The 17,540-nt window shown below is 36.7% G+C and overlaps 1 protein-coding gene across 3 annotated transcripts in view; it reads right to left on the bottom strand.

Moving 5' to 3' along the window:
- Positions 1–16,688, bottom strand: part of LOC124858692 (collagen alpha-1(XIX) chain-like) — a 176,496-nt gene extending 159,808 nt beyond the window's left edge. For 2 of the 3 annotated variants that reach the window (XM_047350828.1, XM_047350830.1), the window contains exons 1-8: positions 16,550–16,688; positions 11,208–11,332; positions 10,853–10,927; positions 10,674–10,773; positions 5,048–5,171; positions 3,342–3,617; positions 1,171–1,251; positions 172–291 (exon numbers count right to left, since the gene is read on the bottom strand). In XM_047350828.1, the coding sequence (XP_047206784.1) occupies positions 172–291; positions 1,171–1,251; positions 3,342–3,617; positions 5,048–5,171; positions 10,674–10,773; positions 10,853–10,927; positions 11,208–11,298 (867 nt within the window). In that variant the 5' untranslated portion in view covers positions 11,299–11,332; positions 16,550–16,688. The remainder of the gene's footprint in view (positions 1–171; positions 292–1,170; positions 1,252–3,341; positions 3,618–5,047; positions 5,172–10,673; positions 10,774–10,852; positions 10,928–11,207; positions 11,333–16,549) is intronic. The other variant, XM_047350829.1, reaches the window with a different exon arrangement.
- Between the last annotated feature and the right edge of the window lie 852 nt (positions 16,689–17,540).

Raw genomic sequence — 17,540 nt, 5'->3', positions numbered from 1 at the left:
ATAGATTACAGTTGCTTTTGGTTGGCTTCCAAAGAAAATACTTTTAGGAATAAATGCCATTTAACTGTATTTTTAGCTCCATATAAAGGTTGAGTACCAGAGCTGGCTCACTTACAATGGCCATTACCCTGGTGTCAATTAGAGGCCCTTTTTGGGAGGGATTGATTATACCTTTTCAGTTAGACAGTGACATCTGTCAATCGACTGTGAGGTCGGCTGAGACAGCATCAGGGCACTCTGGGCTGTAACCGGGGTAGGGGAGGTCCCAATAAGTGTCCTCTTGACTCTACACTGGATCAATACAGAAATTTTACCAGACAGACACTTTATTTTAAGGTTTTTCACAGCATAACAAAAACCTCCCAGAATTAATAACAATATAAACCAGTTTACTTCATGTAGCCTTTTTGTTTCTTTTTTTCTTGAGTGAATCAACCTTTTAATCTACACTCTGTGATAAGTCCCTATTGGGATTGTCACAACTCCCTAAGAGTAACTTTAAACTGGCATGATTGTATCCTCATGGACACATGTAATGGTTTGAGGTTAAAAGGTCATGTATTAATTTGAAATAACTATAACATTAGCTTTCACTGATTTAATGGTGACGGAAGATGCCTCTTATAACATTTCTAGGCAGTGTATAATTTTCACAGAACATTTTTGCTCTTATACTTTAATTGTCCAATTCCACTGTTTAGGAAAATCTGTTGAATCACAAATTTAATGCAAACTAATGAACAATAAAACAATGTTTCTGCCTCATAATCTTTGAGAGACAATATAGGTTTTGAAATACTAATAGATACTAATAGAACTAAGAATTTCTATCTCTTTTTTTATACTTTTATTCCATTTACACTGAAAAGAATATGGAACAACCCAATTTAGAAAAATTGCTAACTTAACTTCAAGTGTGAATAATAAACCACAACACACTTTTTCTCTAGTGTGCACTACAGTCATTAACACAATCCACTGACATAATATTATTAGACAAAATAATTTCAACATTTTACAGATTGTTATTTCAATAAACTGGGCGACAAACCTTTTATCCTAATATTTATTTAAAACTACCCAACTTCTGTACCAACTGCATAAATCCAGCATTTTCCTTACAACCAATTTTGTTGTGAGTATGAGCAGTGAAACATGAAATAATTTTACCTTTGGCTCAAGCAGCTCACAGCAATTTTCCATCTCAGCAATATAAGGGTCACAGTAGATCAGAATTTGTCTCATCTCTATCTGTTAAGAAGAACTCAAATTAATGCAACATTTAAGCACCATACATTAGCCTCATTATGACATTCAGAAATTTACAATATGTGTTTTTTCGGTTACAACATTTCAAATTGTCACTGGTTAGCTCTCCTTAGTATTACAGTACTGAGTTGAGCCTTCCTTCACTGCAAACAGTATGAAAACTCTAAATCTAAATAACAACACTTGAGAAAATGCTTTACCTTCTGCAAGGCTCCCAGGTGCTTAGTGATTTATGTAATTTATGAATTACATGGGGTAAAAAGTCAGCTGTTAATCCTACTTAAGCCGAAGTCTATTCAAAGGCATGAGTGATCAAATGGCAAAGCTGACCTTAGATTTTTTTAGCCCCGTAGTGCAGCTACTAAAGGAGGCTTACAGCTATGAATCAATAGAAGATTTAAACCAATCAAAAAAGCATGTCCCTGAAAGTTGATTTAAAGCATTTGAGTGCATATTAATTGGTTGTGCATGGTTGATCAAATCAAGGAAAAGTACCAAAACATTCAGAACAAAACAATCTTTACAGTATCCCTCATAATTATTGGCATCCCTGATAAAATATGTGTAAATAGCGTTAAGATAAATTAATCTTTTTTTTCGCAGCAGCATCTTCTCACTGAGACATTTGATGCAGTTCTCTAGCAGTTTTAAAGTTGTTGTTTTTTTTTTTTCCCTCATGGATGGAACATAGGTTCTCATCCAATGTTGAATGCCACAGGTAGACACTTTTTAATTACGGGTCTGACTGCAGGTAAAAGTAAGCTTAGGTGAGCAGCTCTTCTTATAGACATTTCATGTCTCATATAGGTCAACACACAACTGCCTTACTTAAATCGCATTCTTTTGTCTCCCATTTTAAAGAAGGGCTAAGAGAAAGGGGCATCACTTCATACCTATTCAACAGGAAAACAGGACATCAAGGTGTACTAATTAAAAGTTTATTGACCCTCTCATCCACTTTAAAAAGAAAATACTTAGAAGTCCTTAAGTTACATGCTTAACTTACCTTTAAGTCATAGGGATTGCTAGGAGTAGCGCATTTTGTAGCACCAGTCATTTTGAAAAAAAAAAACATAACAGCTACAATTCATCTGAACAGAATAGGTTCACTCAGACTAAAGTTTACATTTTTTATATGTTTTTCATGTTAGATTATATTAAGAGCCAAAATGAAAAAGTGACCAATCCAAAAACAATATTTGCTAAAGAATGTGGCACTTAATAAATAACTAAGTAAATATGTTAAAAATCCTAATAAATATAAAACAAATATATTAAGTATTAAAATACTCTGTTAAATAAACAAATAATTAAATGTTTACATATTTTTTTAAGGCTGAATTTGTTATGAGTTCAACTCCTATAATTGTTTCAGAGTTTAAATATGACATATTACCTGTGCAACAGTCAATCATGATATATGAAAAATTCAAACTGTCATTATGGCTCGTCAAATACAGCCCAACATTGTTAACCCGCAGAGCAACACAACTGCAGATGATTAATGTGTCTACGGGAGTGTTAACCCCATCAAATGGCTTTTAGTATTTCATTATGAATGTATTAAATCAGTGAAACATTTAAATGAACACAATTGCATTTTTTTAATCATCACTTACATAAATATTTATTTAACAACCTGTTTATGTATATTTTTGTGGTACTTTTATCCTCTCAATAAGATCATGGTATTCCAAAAAATGTATTTTGGGTTATTCATTCATTCATTTTCTACCACTTATTCCATAGTGGGTCGCAGGGAAGCTGGTGCCTATCTCCAGCCGTCTACGGGCGAGAGGCAGGGTATACCCTGGACAGGTCGCCAGTCCATCGCAGGGCAACACAGAGACACACAGGACAACCATGCACACACTCATTCACACTTAAGAGCAATTTAAAGAGACCAATTTACTTAACAGTCATGTTTTTGGGCTGTGTGAGGAAGCCGGAGTACCCGGTGAGAACCCCCCCTATATTTTGGGTTATTATACACAAATTTACCAGTGTGCCAATAATTATGGTGGGTGATATACAATAAATATTTGTTTTAAAAAAGTATCATGGGAACATACATCCACAGGCCTTCCATCTTCCACTCGTGTACTGATAAGTGTGTGCCCACTGAGATTGATGTTGTCCCTCTCATCGGTCGTTTTCGTTTCAGCCAGCTTGCAGTCCACATAAATGGAGACTCTGTTGCTCCAAACAGAAATGCTGAGCTTGTGCCATTGGCGATCAAAGAGGGGGTGCAGGTCATGACTCTTAAATGTGTAGCGCAGAGAGTTTTTCAGTAGGCCCTGGAAAGAAAACTCCACTGCTTTCTTTTCACCATCAACCACCACAGACACCTGAGGAGTGAAGAACAGTTTTATAAGAGGTTGCTCATCACAAAATAATAACAATGTTTTGATTAATATATGCATTATACTGATCTACAGTGCAGATCAGACGTTTACATACACTCATCATTAATGTCAAGTTAATTGTTAGCCTTTAATAATCCATTTGAACCATTCTTTTTCAAGGTGGTAAACATTATACAATAGTCAGCTTCAGTAAAGTTTGAGTTTATTGTGAACATTTTCTAATCCAGACAGGGGGCATACAATCTCATATATTTAAAAAAAACAGCTCTTTTGAAACGATCAACAAGGTCCTGGCACAGTTCTAGCAGGATATTTGACCAGTCTTCTAAAGAGAATTCGTAAAGTGCTTTTAAGGTGGATGGTTTCTCTGTCTAGATCATGTTTGTAAGCTCAGTTTCTAAATTGAGGTCAGGGATATTTCTAAATGCTTAAAGTTAGCCTGTTTTGTTACCAATCATCGTCCTTTTGGAACACTGAATTGTGTCAAACTTCAAACTATGTGTCCCAACCTGTCAGTTCTACTTCAAGAAAACAGAATTTTTAGGAATAACCCGGCAGACAACAAGGTTCAAACGTATGACAAACTGTTGGAATACCGGTGTTGCTGTCCACAGTGAAGCCAGTTTAACAACAGCACAGACTGAGAGAGAACCTAAATAGCTTCTGGAGAAAAGTTTTATGTCTTGATGAGACAGATTGAGATTTTTGGCCACAACAAGAAAATAAGTTTGAGAGGAAATGAGATGAGGCTTTCAAACCTGAGAACATTGTTCTGACTCACACATGATTGTGGCAAAATAGTGCAGATGGTCTGTTTTGTTGCTAGTGGTACCTGTGTTTTCCACAAAGTGGATGGAAAATGGGAAAGGAGAAGGATCTGCAGGTTTGTTTCAACTTCACCACAAAGCTGCAACAAGATCATTTAAACATAGGCACAACTGGGTGGATAATGAACTTATCACATATGGCGGCAGAATAACATTAATCTTCTGAACCTTTATGATGACTTATGGAGTAAGGTTAAAATGCCATGTCTGTTGCAGGAAACAAACTAATATAAATGAACTCTAATATTATTGAAAATATGTGAGGTCTAATATCCAGTCACAATTATCCCAGAAGCTCATCGATGGCTACAAAAAGCATGTGGTGGAAGTGCCACTTGCTGAGGGACATTTATCCAGTTATTTGTAGGGCAGTGTATATACATTTGAGCCTTTAGGTATAATTTTAATCCTGTTTAGATTAGACAAAATCCACAACAAATTCAACATTGTACCCGTAATTTTCGATTTTGTGTACCATCATTTCAACATGGACATAACGGTTCTATTATATACTTTAAAGTATAAAATTAAGATAACATTTAAAAGACTTCTGATCAGCACTGTATGATGTTATAACATGCTTACCTGACTGCTTCCTGATTGGCCAAGTATTTGCCAAAGGTACCAGCGGTCTTTTTTTGTAGTTCGTCTCACACGGAAGATGGAGACCAAGGAATACTCACTTGAAAGTCCGTCTGGAAATATCAGTCTGAAATGAATGCATCTTTATATTAACCATAATACATTTATTTTTCAATTGTCCAAACAGTTTCAGCTGATTGTGTTAGTTTTCAGAGCTGTAAACAAACAAGTGAAAAGCTTTCAGGGGCTGCATAATGAATGAGCCAATCAACTTTGTGATCAATAAAACATTTTAGCATCCTCTTAATGCAAAGACATTCCATAAATAAACATGACAAACTTAATTCCATTTAGCGTGATTTTTTTTTTCCAGGCTCTCATGTCATTCAGATAATGAAAGCATATTGACATTTATCCAAAGCCTAATCTTTTAGTGCACCAGAACTTTGTGTGCTACAGTTACACATTGATAATAATGAGATGCAGTCATAGGTTTATCTCTGTGACATGGACTGTTTAGTGAAGTGGGCTCCAGTTGGAGGAGAAAAATGAATAACAATTGAATGTATAAAAAAACTATGATGTTATCAAATGATAGAAAACCTTTTTATTAAGTTATTTCTCAACTTATACTTGTACATTACATTAAATATGTTTATCTTATGGCCCTAACTCCAGTCAAATTAACAACTAAAAGTGAAGGAGCATAAAGATAATAAATCATGATCAGCAAAAATAATAATAATGCAATGATAAGGTCAGAGATTGCAGCATGCAGTGGTGGGAAAGGAAGAGAGAGACAGCTTCCTCAGACAGGTTGGAAATTAGTTTTCACTCCAATATATCATCTCCTATTCCCTCACAGACTCATACCTTCTTCTGTTGTCTTTGTAGAGAGAGCACCTAAAAGAATCAAATTCCTTTGTAAGAGCCTACGGACTGTGAAGGTCATTTGATGCTCCATGGGTGAGACTATTTCAGCTACAGCTGGATATCAAAAGTGGCATCGCAGTTTCTACAAATGTTACATTGAATTTAAAAATTCAGCAAGCAAACATGAAGCTAAGGTACCTGTTGCTGCTAAATTTTCCCTGAAGAATTACATTATAGGAGTCAAGGATTGGCATAAATGAAGACACTGATTTGTTACACATCTATAAATTCAGGACACTGAAGTACTGTAGTAGTGTTTTCTTTAAGGGCCAAAGACTCTTCATTAAAAAGTACCCACTAAGTGTCCTCCTATTTCAAAACTTGGTCCCTCTATGGTGTGTATACACATTATCTCTAAGGTGCTCAAAGGGTTAAAGTTCTTGACCTCATGCTGACTGGGCTCAGGGACTAAAGTTTCAAAAACTCAAACCTCAATGTTGGCTAAGTTTGAATGCTCTGTGTTTCATTCTTTGCTGAAACGCTAGTCTGCATGCTTAAATAGATGTTAATGACTATATTAGAGGGATGTTCATTCATTCTCCCTACCACTGTGTTATATTGCCAAATACGCTTTTACACTAAGTGTGTGATTCTGCCAACTCTGTCTTTTACAAGCCTCATTTAAATATGAATAATTTGCAGCTGCTAAGATGATGTGGAATCAAGTAAACTGAGTTTTGGATTATATTCAGCATTTATTTTATCTCAAGTTATGTGATGGTTGTATACTATAAAATTCAACAGTACAGTTTGATGAAGACAAATACATCCTCTGAAACAGTCAGAGCATGAAGAAAATTCTATAATTGATGCCACTACTTGAACATGTGCAGTGGCTTGCAAAAGTGTCAATACTACTTGAACCTTTTCAAGCAGTATTGATACATTTGACACATAACAGTCACAAAAGTCAACGGTTTTTATTGGGATTCTATGTGATAGAACAACACAAAGTAGAGCATAATTTGAGTAAAAGAAAATAATAAGTTTTTCTTTTTACATAAAAATTCTGAGATGTCTGGTGTGCATTTGTCTTTAGCACCTTTATTCTGATACCCCTAAATTTAATTTCAGTGCAACCAATTACCGTCAGAGGTTAGCTATTAAATAGAGTCAACCTGTGCGTAATTTAATTATTCTAGTTTTAAATGCAGCTGTTCTGTGAAGGCCTCATAAAAACTTCAGTGAACAAAGAGAGGACAATGGCATAAATGCAAACCTACCAAATCATGGCTGTTGACCTAAGATTGGTAAGCCTGGCAAAAGCATTAACTTAAGAAACAGCCAAGAGGCCAACGGTAACTTGGGAGGAGCTACAGAGATCTACAGCTAAGGAGGAAGAATTTGTTGATACAGCAACTATTTTGCTACTCAGTTTAATGGAAGACTCACAAATAAAAAGCCATAAGAAGTCCCATTTAAAGTTTGCCACAGAAGATGTAGGGGACAAAGCAAGCATGTGAAAGAAAGTACACTGGTCAGATGAGAGCAAAACTACACTTTCTGTGTGAAACACTGCACATCAACCTGACCACACCTTCCCCATGGTGAAGCATGGCGTTGGCAGCATCATGCTGCAGAGATTATTTTCTTACACTTTGTTTAGGTGCAACAACTTAAATGCTAACAAGATGCTGAAGAGTGAGGTACTGGTATGACAATATGTGAAAATGTTCAAGGAGGGGAAATGTTTTCTGCAAGCTACTCTAAGTAAAAGAGTCATAATAGTAAACATTTGCAAATATTTGTACTGGAGGCTATCACCATTATTGATACATGCCTTTGACCATACATCCTGCCTGGTTGACACAGTCCATAGTGTAATCAGAAACAAAGGTTTGAAAAGTGTCAGAGCATTGTTACCAGTTTCACAGAAGTGACCATCCTAAAATAAATCCAATCTCGGTGGATTCTTTTAAAGGAGTTGGAGGAGCCTAATTGCTGCAGTTCAATCAAACTTCAAATACTAACCTAGTTGGTTCACATCCCTCTCATGGTCACTCAATCCTCCAAGTGGAGTTCCTGAACATATTAAATGCATCCTGCATTAAAACTACGCATTTTATGGATCACCACATGTTTTATAGAAAATTAGTTCATTAAGTTTTGCCAACTTGATAGAGAACAGTCACGAATCACTGAAACAACAAACTGCAAACAAACAACAACACCATGATTTGATACCATGTATTTCAGTCTAAGCGCAGCGTGTACCAAATTGTGAAAATATGTCCTTGCTCGGAAAAGAAATGACAGTTGATTTCCAATTCCAATAAGACAAAATACTTTCTGTTAGAGACAAAATGCTGCCAGTTTCACTTAATGGTTCTGATTGTCTCACAAAAGCGCAAACAAGGATGGCAATTTTAAAAGCCCACCCCCAAACCATATAAAGCCTAAATTTGAATAAAGATAAAATAATGAGCATGCATTCTGCCTTTACAACTCATTATGCTACACAAGCAAACAGCCAAAAAGCTCCACTCAAGTGTGGCTGCCTGCTATCTAACTCAGAGCAAAACAGACACTCGTTTGCAAAACCTCTAAGCAAAAGAACCATGCTATTATAAACACTTATTATCTGTACTGCACAAGAATATCTACAGTGTAGATGACAAATATATATTCAGACGCAACCTAATAAATAAATCATGTATGATTATAAACACAAGTTAGGATGTAAACAGAGGTAGACGAAACACAGATGTTTCGAAAGAGAGTGAGCAACTGTTACTAAACTTTACCACTGTATGGATGAGTGCACAGTGCATTATGGCAGGCAATTTGTCAGTTCACATAACTGCTTGAAGAGTGTGTCAGCTGTGATCTATGTACCATAATGTGCACTGTGTCGAGGACCTGGCAGATCGTCAGCTGGATCAGGAGAATAAAGCACAGGGCTGCATAACCCATGAGTACGACGAGCAATGTTTTTTGTGACAGGGACAGTGGCTAAGGGGGCCTCGTTCTATACATGCAACTGCCCTCGCCTTCCCTCCCGAGCTGACGGGCAGTATCACCTGTCGAAGTACTTAGATAATTGGATATGAGAGGGATCACAGCCTTGCCTCTATAACCAACGACACTGTCAGCAGCGTCATTGCGAAACCAACATCTCCTTGCATTATGGGTCCAGACGAAGTGAGATGACTTTCATATAAATGTATTTTCAGCTGGCTAGCAGAAACACGAAAGCAGGTCACAAATCATCTGGCTCAAAGATAAGCTAACACAGCCAGCAGGAGGGTGGCAGTAAATGTTTACAAGTGCATGTAAAAATACTAAAAATACCCAGTCCTCCTTTAAAAATGACAGTATTCTCTTTTAGTGTTTTAATGTAAAGATGTGAACAGTAGTGTCTTCAGAACTTTCAGAACATCAGAGTGAGCCAAGTCATAAATGACGTAGGCATTTGTAATACACTGAATACCGAAAGACCTAGGCCTTCATAATATATTTAATAAGATGGCCACTTTAACAATTCTCATGGGAAAATCTCACTACCCACCCCGTTATTTGGAGAATGACAATCTCCCAGAAAAATGATACCTTAGTGTCTCATTTATGGAGTTATTTTAATATTCCTACCTTACTATAATCTGGATTTTTATGTCCCTTTATGTCCCACATTTAGCCTCAAGGATATTTCTTGAATAAATGCAATATAAGTTAATCCAAATTATTCTCTTTCAGTGAGCTCCCCACATTTCTTGCACCTACTAAAAGAGGTCAATGGGACTTTTGCTCTGAATATGATATTTGTGGGTTGCCTCAGTTCGACTATTTCATGAATTTTATAACAATACAACTTCTCTCTGGTAGCAGAGGTAATATGTCCGGGAGGAAAGCCCAGGCATCCTTCTCAACAGTGACACTCTCCGTCTCATCCCCAGGGGTCTGGCATTTCCAGGCCAGAATGGAAATGTAGCCCCTCCAGCAAGTTCTGAGTTTTCCTTGTTGTCACCTCCCAGTGGGACATGCCCAGAAAACCTCCAAAGGAATGCACCCACAAGGCATCTAGACTGGTTGTCCAAACCACCTTAACTGGCTCCTTCTGATGCAGAGGAACAGCAGCTCTACTTCAAGTTCCTGTATATGCTGAATGTCGTGGCTTGAAGATACCAAAAGAACCCCATCATCTGCAAAAAACAAAGATGAGACCCTAAGGTTCCCAAACCAGACACTTTTCTCTATGACTACACCTTTAGTTCCTGTTCATAAACACCACAAACAGGATCGGTGTCCATTTTGCACTGGTAACGAGCCAGACTTTGTGCAGACACAGCTCTAGCTATGGTCCAATAAGGACTAAAAAGCCCTTAAAAACAAGCCAAGTACCACATACTCCCACAGCTACCCCAACAAAGTACCTTGAAGGTAAACAGTTTTAAGCTTTCTCCAGATCTACAAAACACATCTGCATTGAACAGCCAAACGCCCATGACCCTCTACGCAATTATGCAGCATAAGGGTTTGGCTCACTGTACCGTTGTCATGGAATAAAGCCACACTGCTTTTCCTGAATCTGAGATCCGAGAGCTTCTTATCCAACTCCCTAAAGTAGGCTTTCCCAGGGAGGCTCCAAAATGTGATCCATTGATAGCTAAAACATCCTCTCTGTTCCACTTTTAAAATCAATATTACATGAAGAAAAACAATCTGTAATAGGACATCCAATTTTAAACAATGAGCTTACTTTGTTTGCTTAATAAGAGGGCTGCTTCCCAGTCGAAATGATGGCAGGTCTTCTGTAACTGTTCCACTTCGGAGAAGAAATTTTTCTGTGAGATCATACCCTGTAAACAGAGCCATAATGTATCATTATATAAACTTGTGGATTTCTCATTGAATAAAGCCTTTAAAATTAGCATTTACCTGTGATATGTAAAGGACGATCTAAAATGTCAGAAAACCTGTAATCCTCCACATTTAAAGAGGGACACGAGCCATCTACGGAAAAGTAGCCAAGAATTTGTTTTGAGACTATGATTTAAACTGTGCATTTTTTTACATAATGCAAAACTTGAGAGAAAATCTGTTAGGAATTTGTCCTTAATGTCCTTGTTTAATCCTTTAAAATTTTATTAAAATGACAAAGGTTAATATTTTTTAAGGTGTTGAACTTCATTGCTAAAGCTTTCATGCTTTACTTTTATCATTAAATTGTATCATCTTTTTAATGCCTTTTTAGAATTTGAAGGAAAAAAGAATTAGCAACCAACTAACATACCTGCTTGTTCGCTCACGACCATTCCAAAAACCCAAGGAATAGAGTTCACAATCCAAATGAAAGCAACCCATCTTATCAAGTAATAATTCATGGCTCAGATGCTGAAAAGCAACCCACCTGCAAAGCTGGAAAAAAGTAAAACAGCATTTATTCAAAACTCAATTTTAAAAACATTAAAATAATTTGTATTTATTTATTTGTAAAAGGGACAATGCATATTCATGAAAACAATGCAAATATGTGAGATTATAGCCAGAGCTAATTTCCATCTTCAGTCCCTCGGCAGGCAAAGCAAGCCACACAAACAACACAGTATGCTAACAAAAAAAAAAAACAGAAAAATATTGAGAAATGTCATAATTGTCCAAAGTTGTTCAAATGTATCACATAATCTACAAAATATCCACATAGTAATACCAGTGCTTGTTCTCACAACAAGTTACCTATTGTTTAGGCATAATGTAATTTAAAAAACATTCACACAAATGCACACTTAGTAACATTAGTCTGACAGGTTTTTAAATGGTTAACATGTTTATATGTTACAATGCTAAAAGCAATGATATATGCATTTGAAAATAAACCTATATATGTTTATGTTAAGTTGTGGGAGCAGCTATGACTATTCAATAACCATATTTTTAGGTGTTTAGTAAATAATTTAAGAATTGACTAATCAGGTATAGCATCAGGTATAATATTCCATGTTTGAGAAGCATGATAGGAGAATCCAAAGGTATCTCTCAAACATGCCCTGGTTGACCTGCTTTGATTTTCTTTTTTTTATAAAAACATTCTTGCATTGAATGGAGTCTGCATATTTAATACATTTCTCCCAACTCAGTAAATCCTGTTTATTCAAAATCCGGCGATCTTTGTTTCTTTTTCCCAAATATTTTGTGCTTGTTTGTATATTACTTCAATTTCTACAAAATAATTCATGCACTCCACAAAGCCTACCTTTTTTGTCAAAAGAGACAAACGCTACTGAGCAAAGAAAGATGAGTCATTTCTTAATTCAGAAAACTGTCCAGTTTATGTAATTTTTCAAGATCTACTAGGTGCAAAGGGTTATTTTTTATTCTTTTAAGGCAAAAAATGTGTAGCATAAAGATATAATTTAGTAGTCAGTATTTACCTCACTCAGATATTTTATCCAGCTAATATCTTATTGTGCATAATCTGCAGTTATTGCTGCCATCGTTTTAGTTTTTCCTCACATGGTCTGGTGATTTTTGTTTAATGTTCTTCTTGTCTCTATTTTAGAAAGCGTCCTCAGGTGAGCCATTGACACCTATAACGTTGTGTTCTCTGTTGATGCCATCCTCAGATTCAGTCTTTAATGGTGTCTCTTCCCTTGCACAAAGCAACGGAAGGAGCAGCTGTTGCAAATAGCGATATATGCTCTCTTTTTGAATGAATCAATAGATGAAGTGAAGTATTATTTTATACGACTCCTAGAATTTCTCAAAGAAACCTGGTTATGTAGCGTCAGCTTTGAAAGATTACTCTCCAACCTCTTGATCAAACAACAGTCACTGCCATTTTTGTCACTGTCAATGACATAAATGGCAAAGAGTTCAAAACAACAGGTGATAAAGCAAAGGGTGATGTAATCATTTATACACAGACGACACCTTGTTGCAACAATGTGAGGAACAAGAAAATGTCTTACTTGTTGTTACTGGATGAGTGAAGTTGTCATGACATTTATAGTTCTTAAGATGTTGATAAATATGTCTGATTTGGTCCAATAGATAAACATTTAAATGAAATAAAACTGAGCTAAAGCTAAAAGCCCAGCTAAAACTAACTTTGGAACACAGTGTGTTTTTTAAAGTTTCAAGAGCAAACCAAGCATAGACAGGGTAAAATATACTGTAAAGATGCAAAGAAAAGAAAACAGAAAACATCGCTTTCAGCTATCACACTAATTAACAGCAGGAAGAAACAAACAACAGGCTAAACAAACGTTTGAGATGAGCCTATTATCCTGGTTGCAGTAGTAACTGGCTTTAATTAGTTTCATTCAACTGGCCAGGAGCTGAAACTACTGAACATCATTGTGATAGTTTAAAAAAGCTTATGACAGAAACTTCTAAACATTGCTAACATCTAAAAAGGAGAAAAAATCTGTTATATTTTATCTTTGGATAGGTTTTCTTAACTGTTTTTTAAATATTTTTTATGAAGGTTGCACTATTGTAGAATTAAATATTCTGCTCTTACAGCAGGTTATGCTTAACACAATTAGCCATATTCTTCCAATGAAATTCATAGTGCCTATGCTTTGGATATACTAGGCTATACTATTAGACATAATTTACACCCAACTCACAGGTCCAATCAAAGGTTCCAAAAGGTGTCCCTTAACTAGGAGTCTGCACCTTTGAGCCTAACATTCGTATGATCTCATTAGCATCTAAGATGAATGTAAATGTCAACAGTGAAAAGCAGCAAAATCATTAGCCTGTAGCTTTGTTTTTGTTAAATGTTGAGTTGTACCTTGTTAGCCAAGGTGACCTTATAAAATATTCGAATTTAGGAAGACTCTCAAAAGTGTACTCACCCTATTAAAATTCAACCTAGATGCATAAATGTGCACACCTTTAAACTAGTCAGTCAGACATTTTCTACCACTGCTTCCATAATGGGTCACAGGGAAGCTGGTGCCAGCAGTCTATGGGCAGGAGGCAGGGTGCACCCTGGACAGGTCGCCAGTCCATCACAGGGCAACACAGACAAACAACCTCATTCACACCTAAGGGCAATTTTAGAGTCCTGTTTTTGGACTGTGGGATGAAGCCAGAGTACCCGGAGAGAATCCACGCGTGCACAGGGAGAGGATGCAAACTCCACGGCTAGGAGTCGAACCCAAGACCTTGCTGCAAGGCAATAGTGCTACCAGCTGAGCCACCATACAGCCTCCTTTGAAGTAATACTTGTTAAAACGTGAAAAGTCTGAGGATTCAGTCTTTTTGAATTCACACCTGCCATCAACTATAGTGAATCTGATTAACCAGAAATAAATTTCAGGTTTGCTCATTTAGCTAAAGCCGTAGTTTACAGGGAGGTTAAAACGAATAATCTCATTGTACAAAGGTATCAGTCAGGATATCATTCAGCATTTATGAGAAGGGTTTGACTGTTGTAATGCCAATAAAGCTCCACCAACTCCACCACCCCAACCCAACCTGATGCAGTTTGCTTCCAGTTGGCTTCAAAAAAGCTACTGGACCTTTCCCTTGCTTATAAGAAAGTCAGAGTTGGCTGTTTACCATGTGTTTAGTCTATAAATACTGTAATACTATATTCCTATAAATGTAACATTATTTTATCAGCAGCAGGAATAATATTTGCTTTTCTGGTTCAAATAAAGGCAGTATAATCACTTAATTTATACAGTGATACTGTGTAGCTAAAGTATTTTTATTAAATTTTATTGTACCCTGAGAATCTCATAACAGACCATGCCTACTATACAGAATGTGTGACACGATAATTACATTATAGAGCTTTGTCATAACTGTTAACATGTTTTTAGTTTGGTTAATATTGTGCTTGTTGTCCAGTGTAGAACTGATTCTGTGATCTACACTGGACAACAACATTGGATTCCAACAAAAAGCGTACATTTGATATGCCAGTATGTTTATTTGTCCACAAAATTTAAAACAAAATTGATTTAAGGCTTTTCATTCACACTTTATAATCAAAACGTTCCCTCTTAAAGTCACACCTGCATCAAATATCTGCTACACAGAGATTAAAATCAATGGATCAAAACGTCATCTCAACAGGAAGTTAAAAAAAGTGGCTCCAACACTCCCTGTCTGTGGCTTTATAGTGCCAAAACCTTGATCTTTGTCTGCTGGCGCTCTAGCTTATTTTTATTGGGGAAATGTCTGTTGGGGTCTTGGTCAAGCACGTGACTTGTAAAGATCAAACTTGTGAACCTTCAGTTTGAAAGACATTTGTCTAAGCTGCCAAACCAAATCTTCAGCATAGCATGCATACCAGAGTAAAGGCATCACTGTTGATGAAGTAACAGTGATCTGGGTAATTTCTGAACTGAAGCATTTGCAAGTAAAGGTGATGGTAATAAGGCAATACCAAAAAGAAACAGGTACCCCCAAGAATATTTAATGTTTAAAGGTAAAAAGTAATGTTTAAGCCACAATATATTAGCCAATTAATGTTCACCCTCATACTATAACATAAGATTGGAATAAACTGTACCATCTAACTATAGTAACAATGCAATGCCAGTACAACAATCATGTGCACTCATTTACCTCTGAGGACAGAACCTCCACACAACACAAGAAAAGCACAAAGATTAACTTGGTCTCAATGCAACTAGTGCAACTTCACCAAACTCTCCTGTTAGACTTTCACTGTCTTTTTCAAAGAAATATTCCTGCATGGATTAATTTCCATGCACGTCCGTGTTTATCTCCCACCGGATTATAAAGTTTTGCCTGCAGGCCCGCAGAAGGCAGTCATGGCATTTGGAGAAGAGGCGACCGTGCCACTTAAAACTTCAAGCATGCATGGGTAGTAGACAAGCAGCCCAGCACAGGTATCACATGTCTGTCTGTGAGAAGGCGTTATGTTATTCCTGTGTAACCTAGTTCTGCACTGCAAAACACTGAGCTGCATTTATTGCTATTACACACTTCAATAAAACCGTGTTCTACAAAGAGGTTCATGTGTTACTTAAAAACCTGCAGATCCTTCTTTAAGGTATGGACAGCCTGGTTGATGGAACATCTGCTGTCAGCCTGCATCGATTTAAATTCTAAATAGACACAGTAGCAGCCAGGACATTGTATCACAGCTTGAGAAAATTGCCCGTACAACACTCTGGCATTTAACTTTCTCTCCATCATCCCCTCAGACACTTTTTTCCGTCAATGCCGTGTAGTTTAACACTCAGCAGTAGCCTAGCTATGCAAAGAAGCGTGTTTCTCTGCCCGAACGCTGATTGGCTGCATGCTTATATTCTTTAATAATCACTGATTATACAGAGGCTTTCAGAATCCGACACCCTCATGCACTTTTTTTTGTGAACAAGTGTTGTAATACGACGGATTACATGTTTAGTTTACCGCGGCAGAGCGTTTATGAACCAGAAAAAAGCAGCTCATAAGACATGTGCCTTGAAGTTAAAGCGATCAGGACAAATACAATAAAATTAACTTTAATTGTATACGACCGAATATAGAAAATACCTCCGTTATAAATCGAGATATGATGGGTTAACATATCCACCAATATTAAGATATATTTTTTGAATGTAACTTATAGTAGAAATGTTTAATGAGTATGTGACTACTTACAGGTGCTGATAAAGTTTCCTTTAAAGCAAAAACAAATCAAAAGCGGCGATAAAACCATAATCCATGCGTGATAACGATCAGTCCAGCTCCGGATTCCGGGACTTAGAAATAAAAGTCACAGTGGGATCGCCCGCTCTGATCGCTGTCCCTTTTAGTTGCACTGAGTGGCCCTCCCACTCTGTCATTATTACTGAAATACACTGACAGAGACTTCTGCAAACACTCTGAAAGCTTTCGTATTAGGGGGAAATTAATGCCCGAAGGCAGTTCAAACAAGCCCTCTTATTAACAGAGCAGGTGCGGGAATTAACCACCGTTTGATGTATTGTGATTTATTCAAATTTGTATGAAGAATGGCCTGAATCGTATGGATTTGTTTGCCCTTAATGTGGCTTTTTGTGTCTTATTTGCAGTGAGTGCTTCCAAGATTAAAAGTGAATGTTTCAATACAAGAGGTGTTCACACCAGGGTTTTTCTTTTTTTTCTTTTTTATGTTGGTCCAAGTCTTACCTGCCTTTTCATCTCGTAGACTATATGCCTGCCAGCAGTGACAATTAAACCGTATTATGAGTCTCATACACTCTGATTATCCGGCATAATCCATTGACAGCAGTGGTGGTTCTTATATAAATGCTGCCCTGGGCAAGTCCCTCTTTCTACCGGTACACAGAGAAAGATACACACACACACACACACACACACGCTCCTGAAGAAGCAGCACTGCGAAAAATTAAGTTTTTCTAATGTAACATATCACAAACATTAAGAACTCAAATAAAAGTGCTCTGTTAACTTAATTAAAAATTTTTTTTTTTCAATAGAATTAACAATAATTCACCTATCGCATTTTGTACACGTCTCAATCTAAGGTGGTCCTAATGCCAAAAAATACTAAAAAGGCTATTTCTATGTGTTTTCACAAATAGAATATTTTCTTTTTAATTTTAAATGGTGTTTTAAAGAATATAGGCTTAGCATGTAGGTTTGGTTA

Source organism: Girardinichthys multiradiatus, chromosome 22, assembly GCF_021462225.1.
Source record: "Girardinichthys multiradiatus isolate DD_20200921_A chromosome 22, DD_fGirMul_XY1, whole genome shotgun sequence".
Lineage (NCBI taxonomy): Eukaryota > Metazoa > Chordata > Actinopteri > Cyprinodontiformes > Goodeidae > Girardinichthys > Girardinichthys multiradiatus.
The sequence above is the reverse complement of the archived record's forward strand: the minus strand, read 5'-3'. Positions and strand labels throughout refer to the sequence as shown.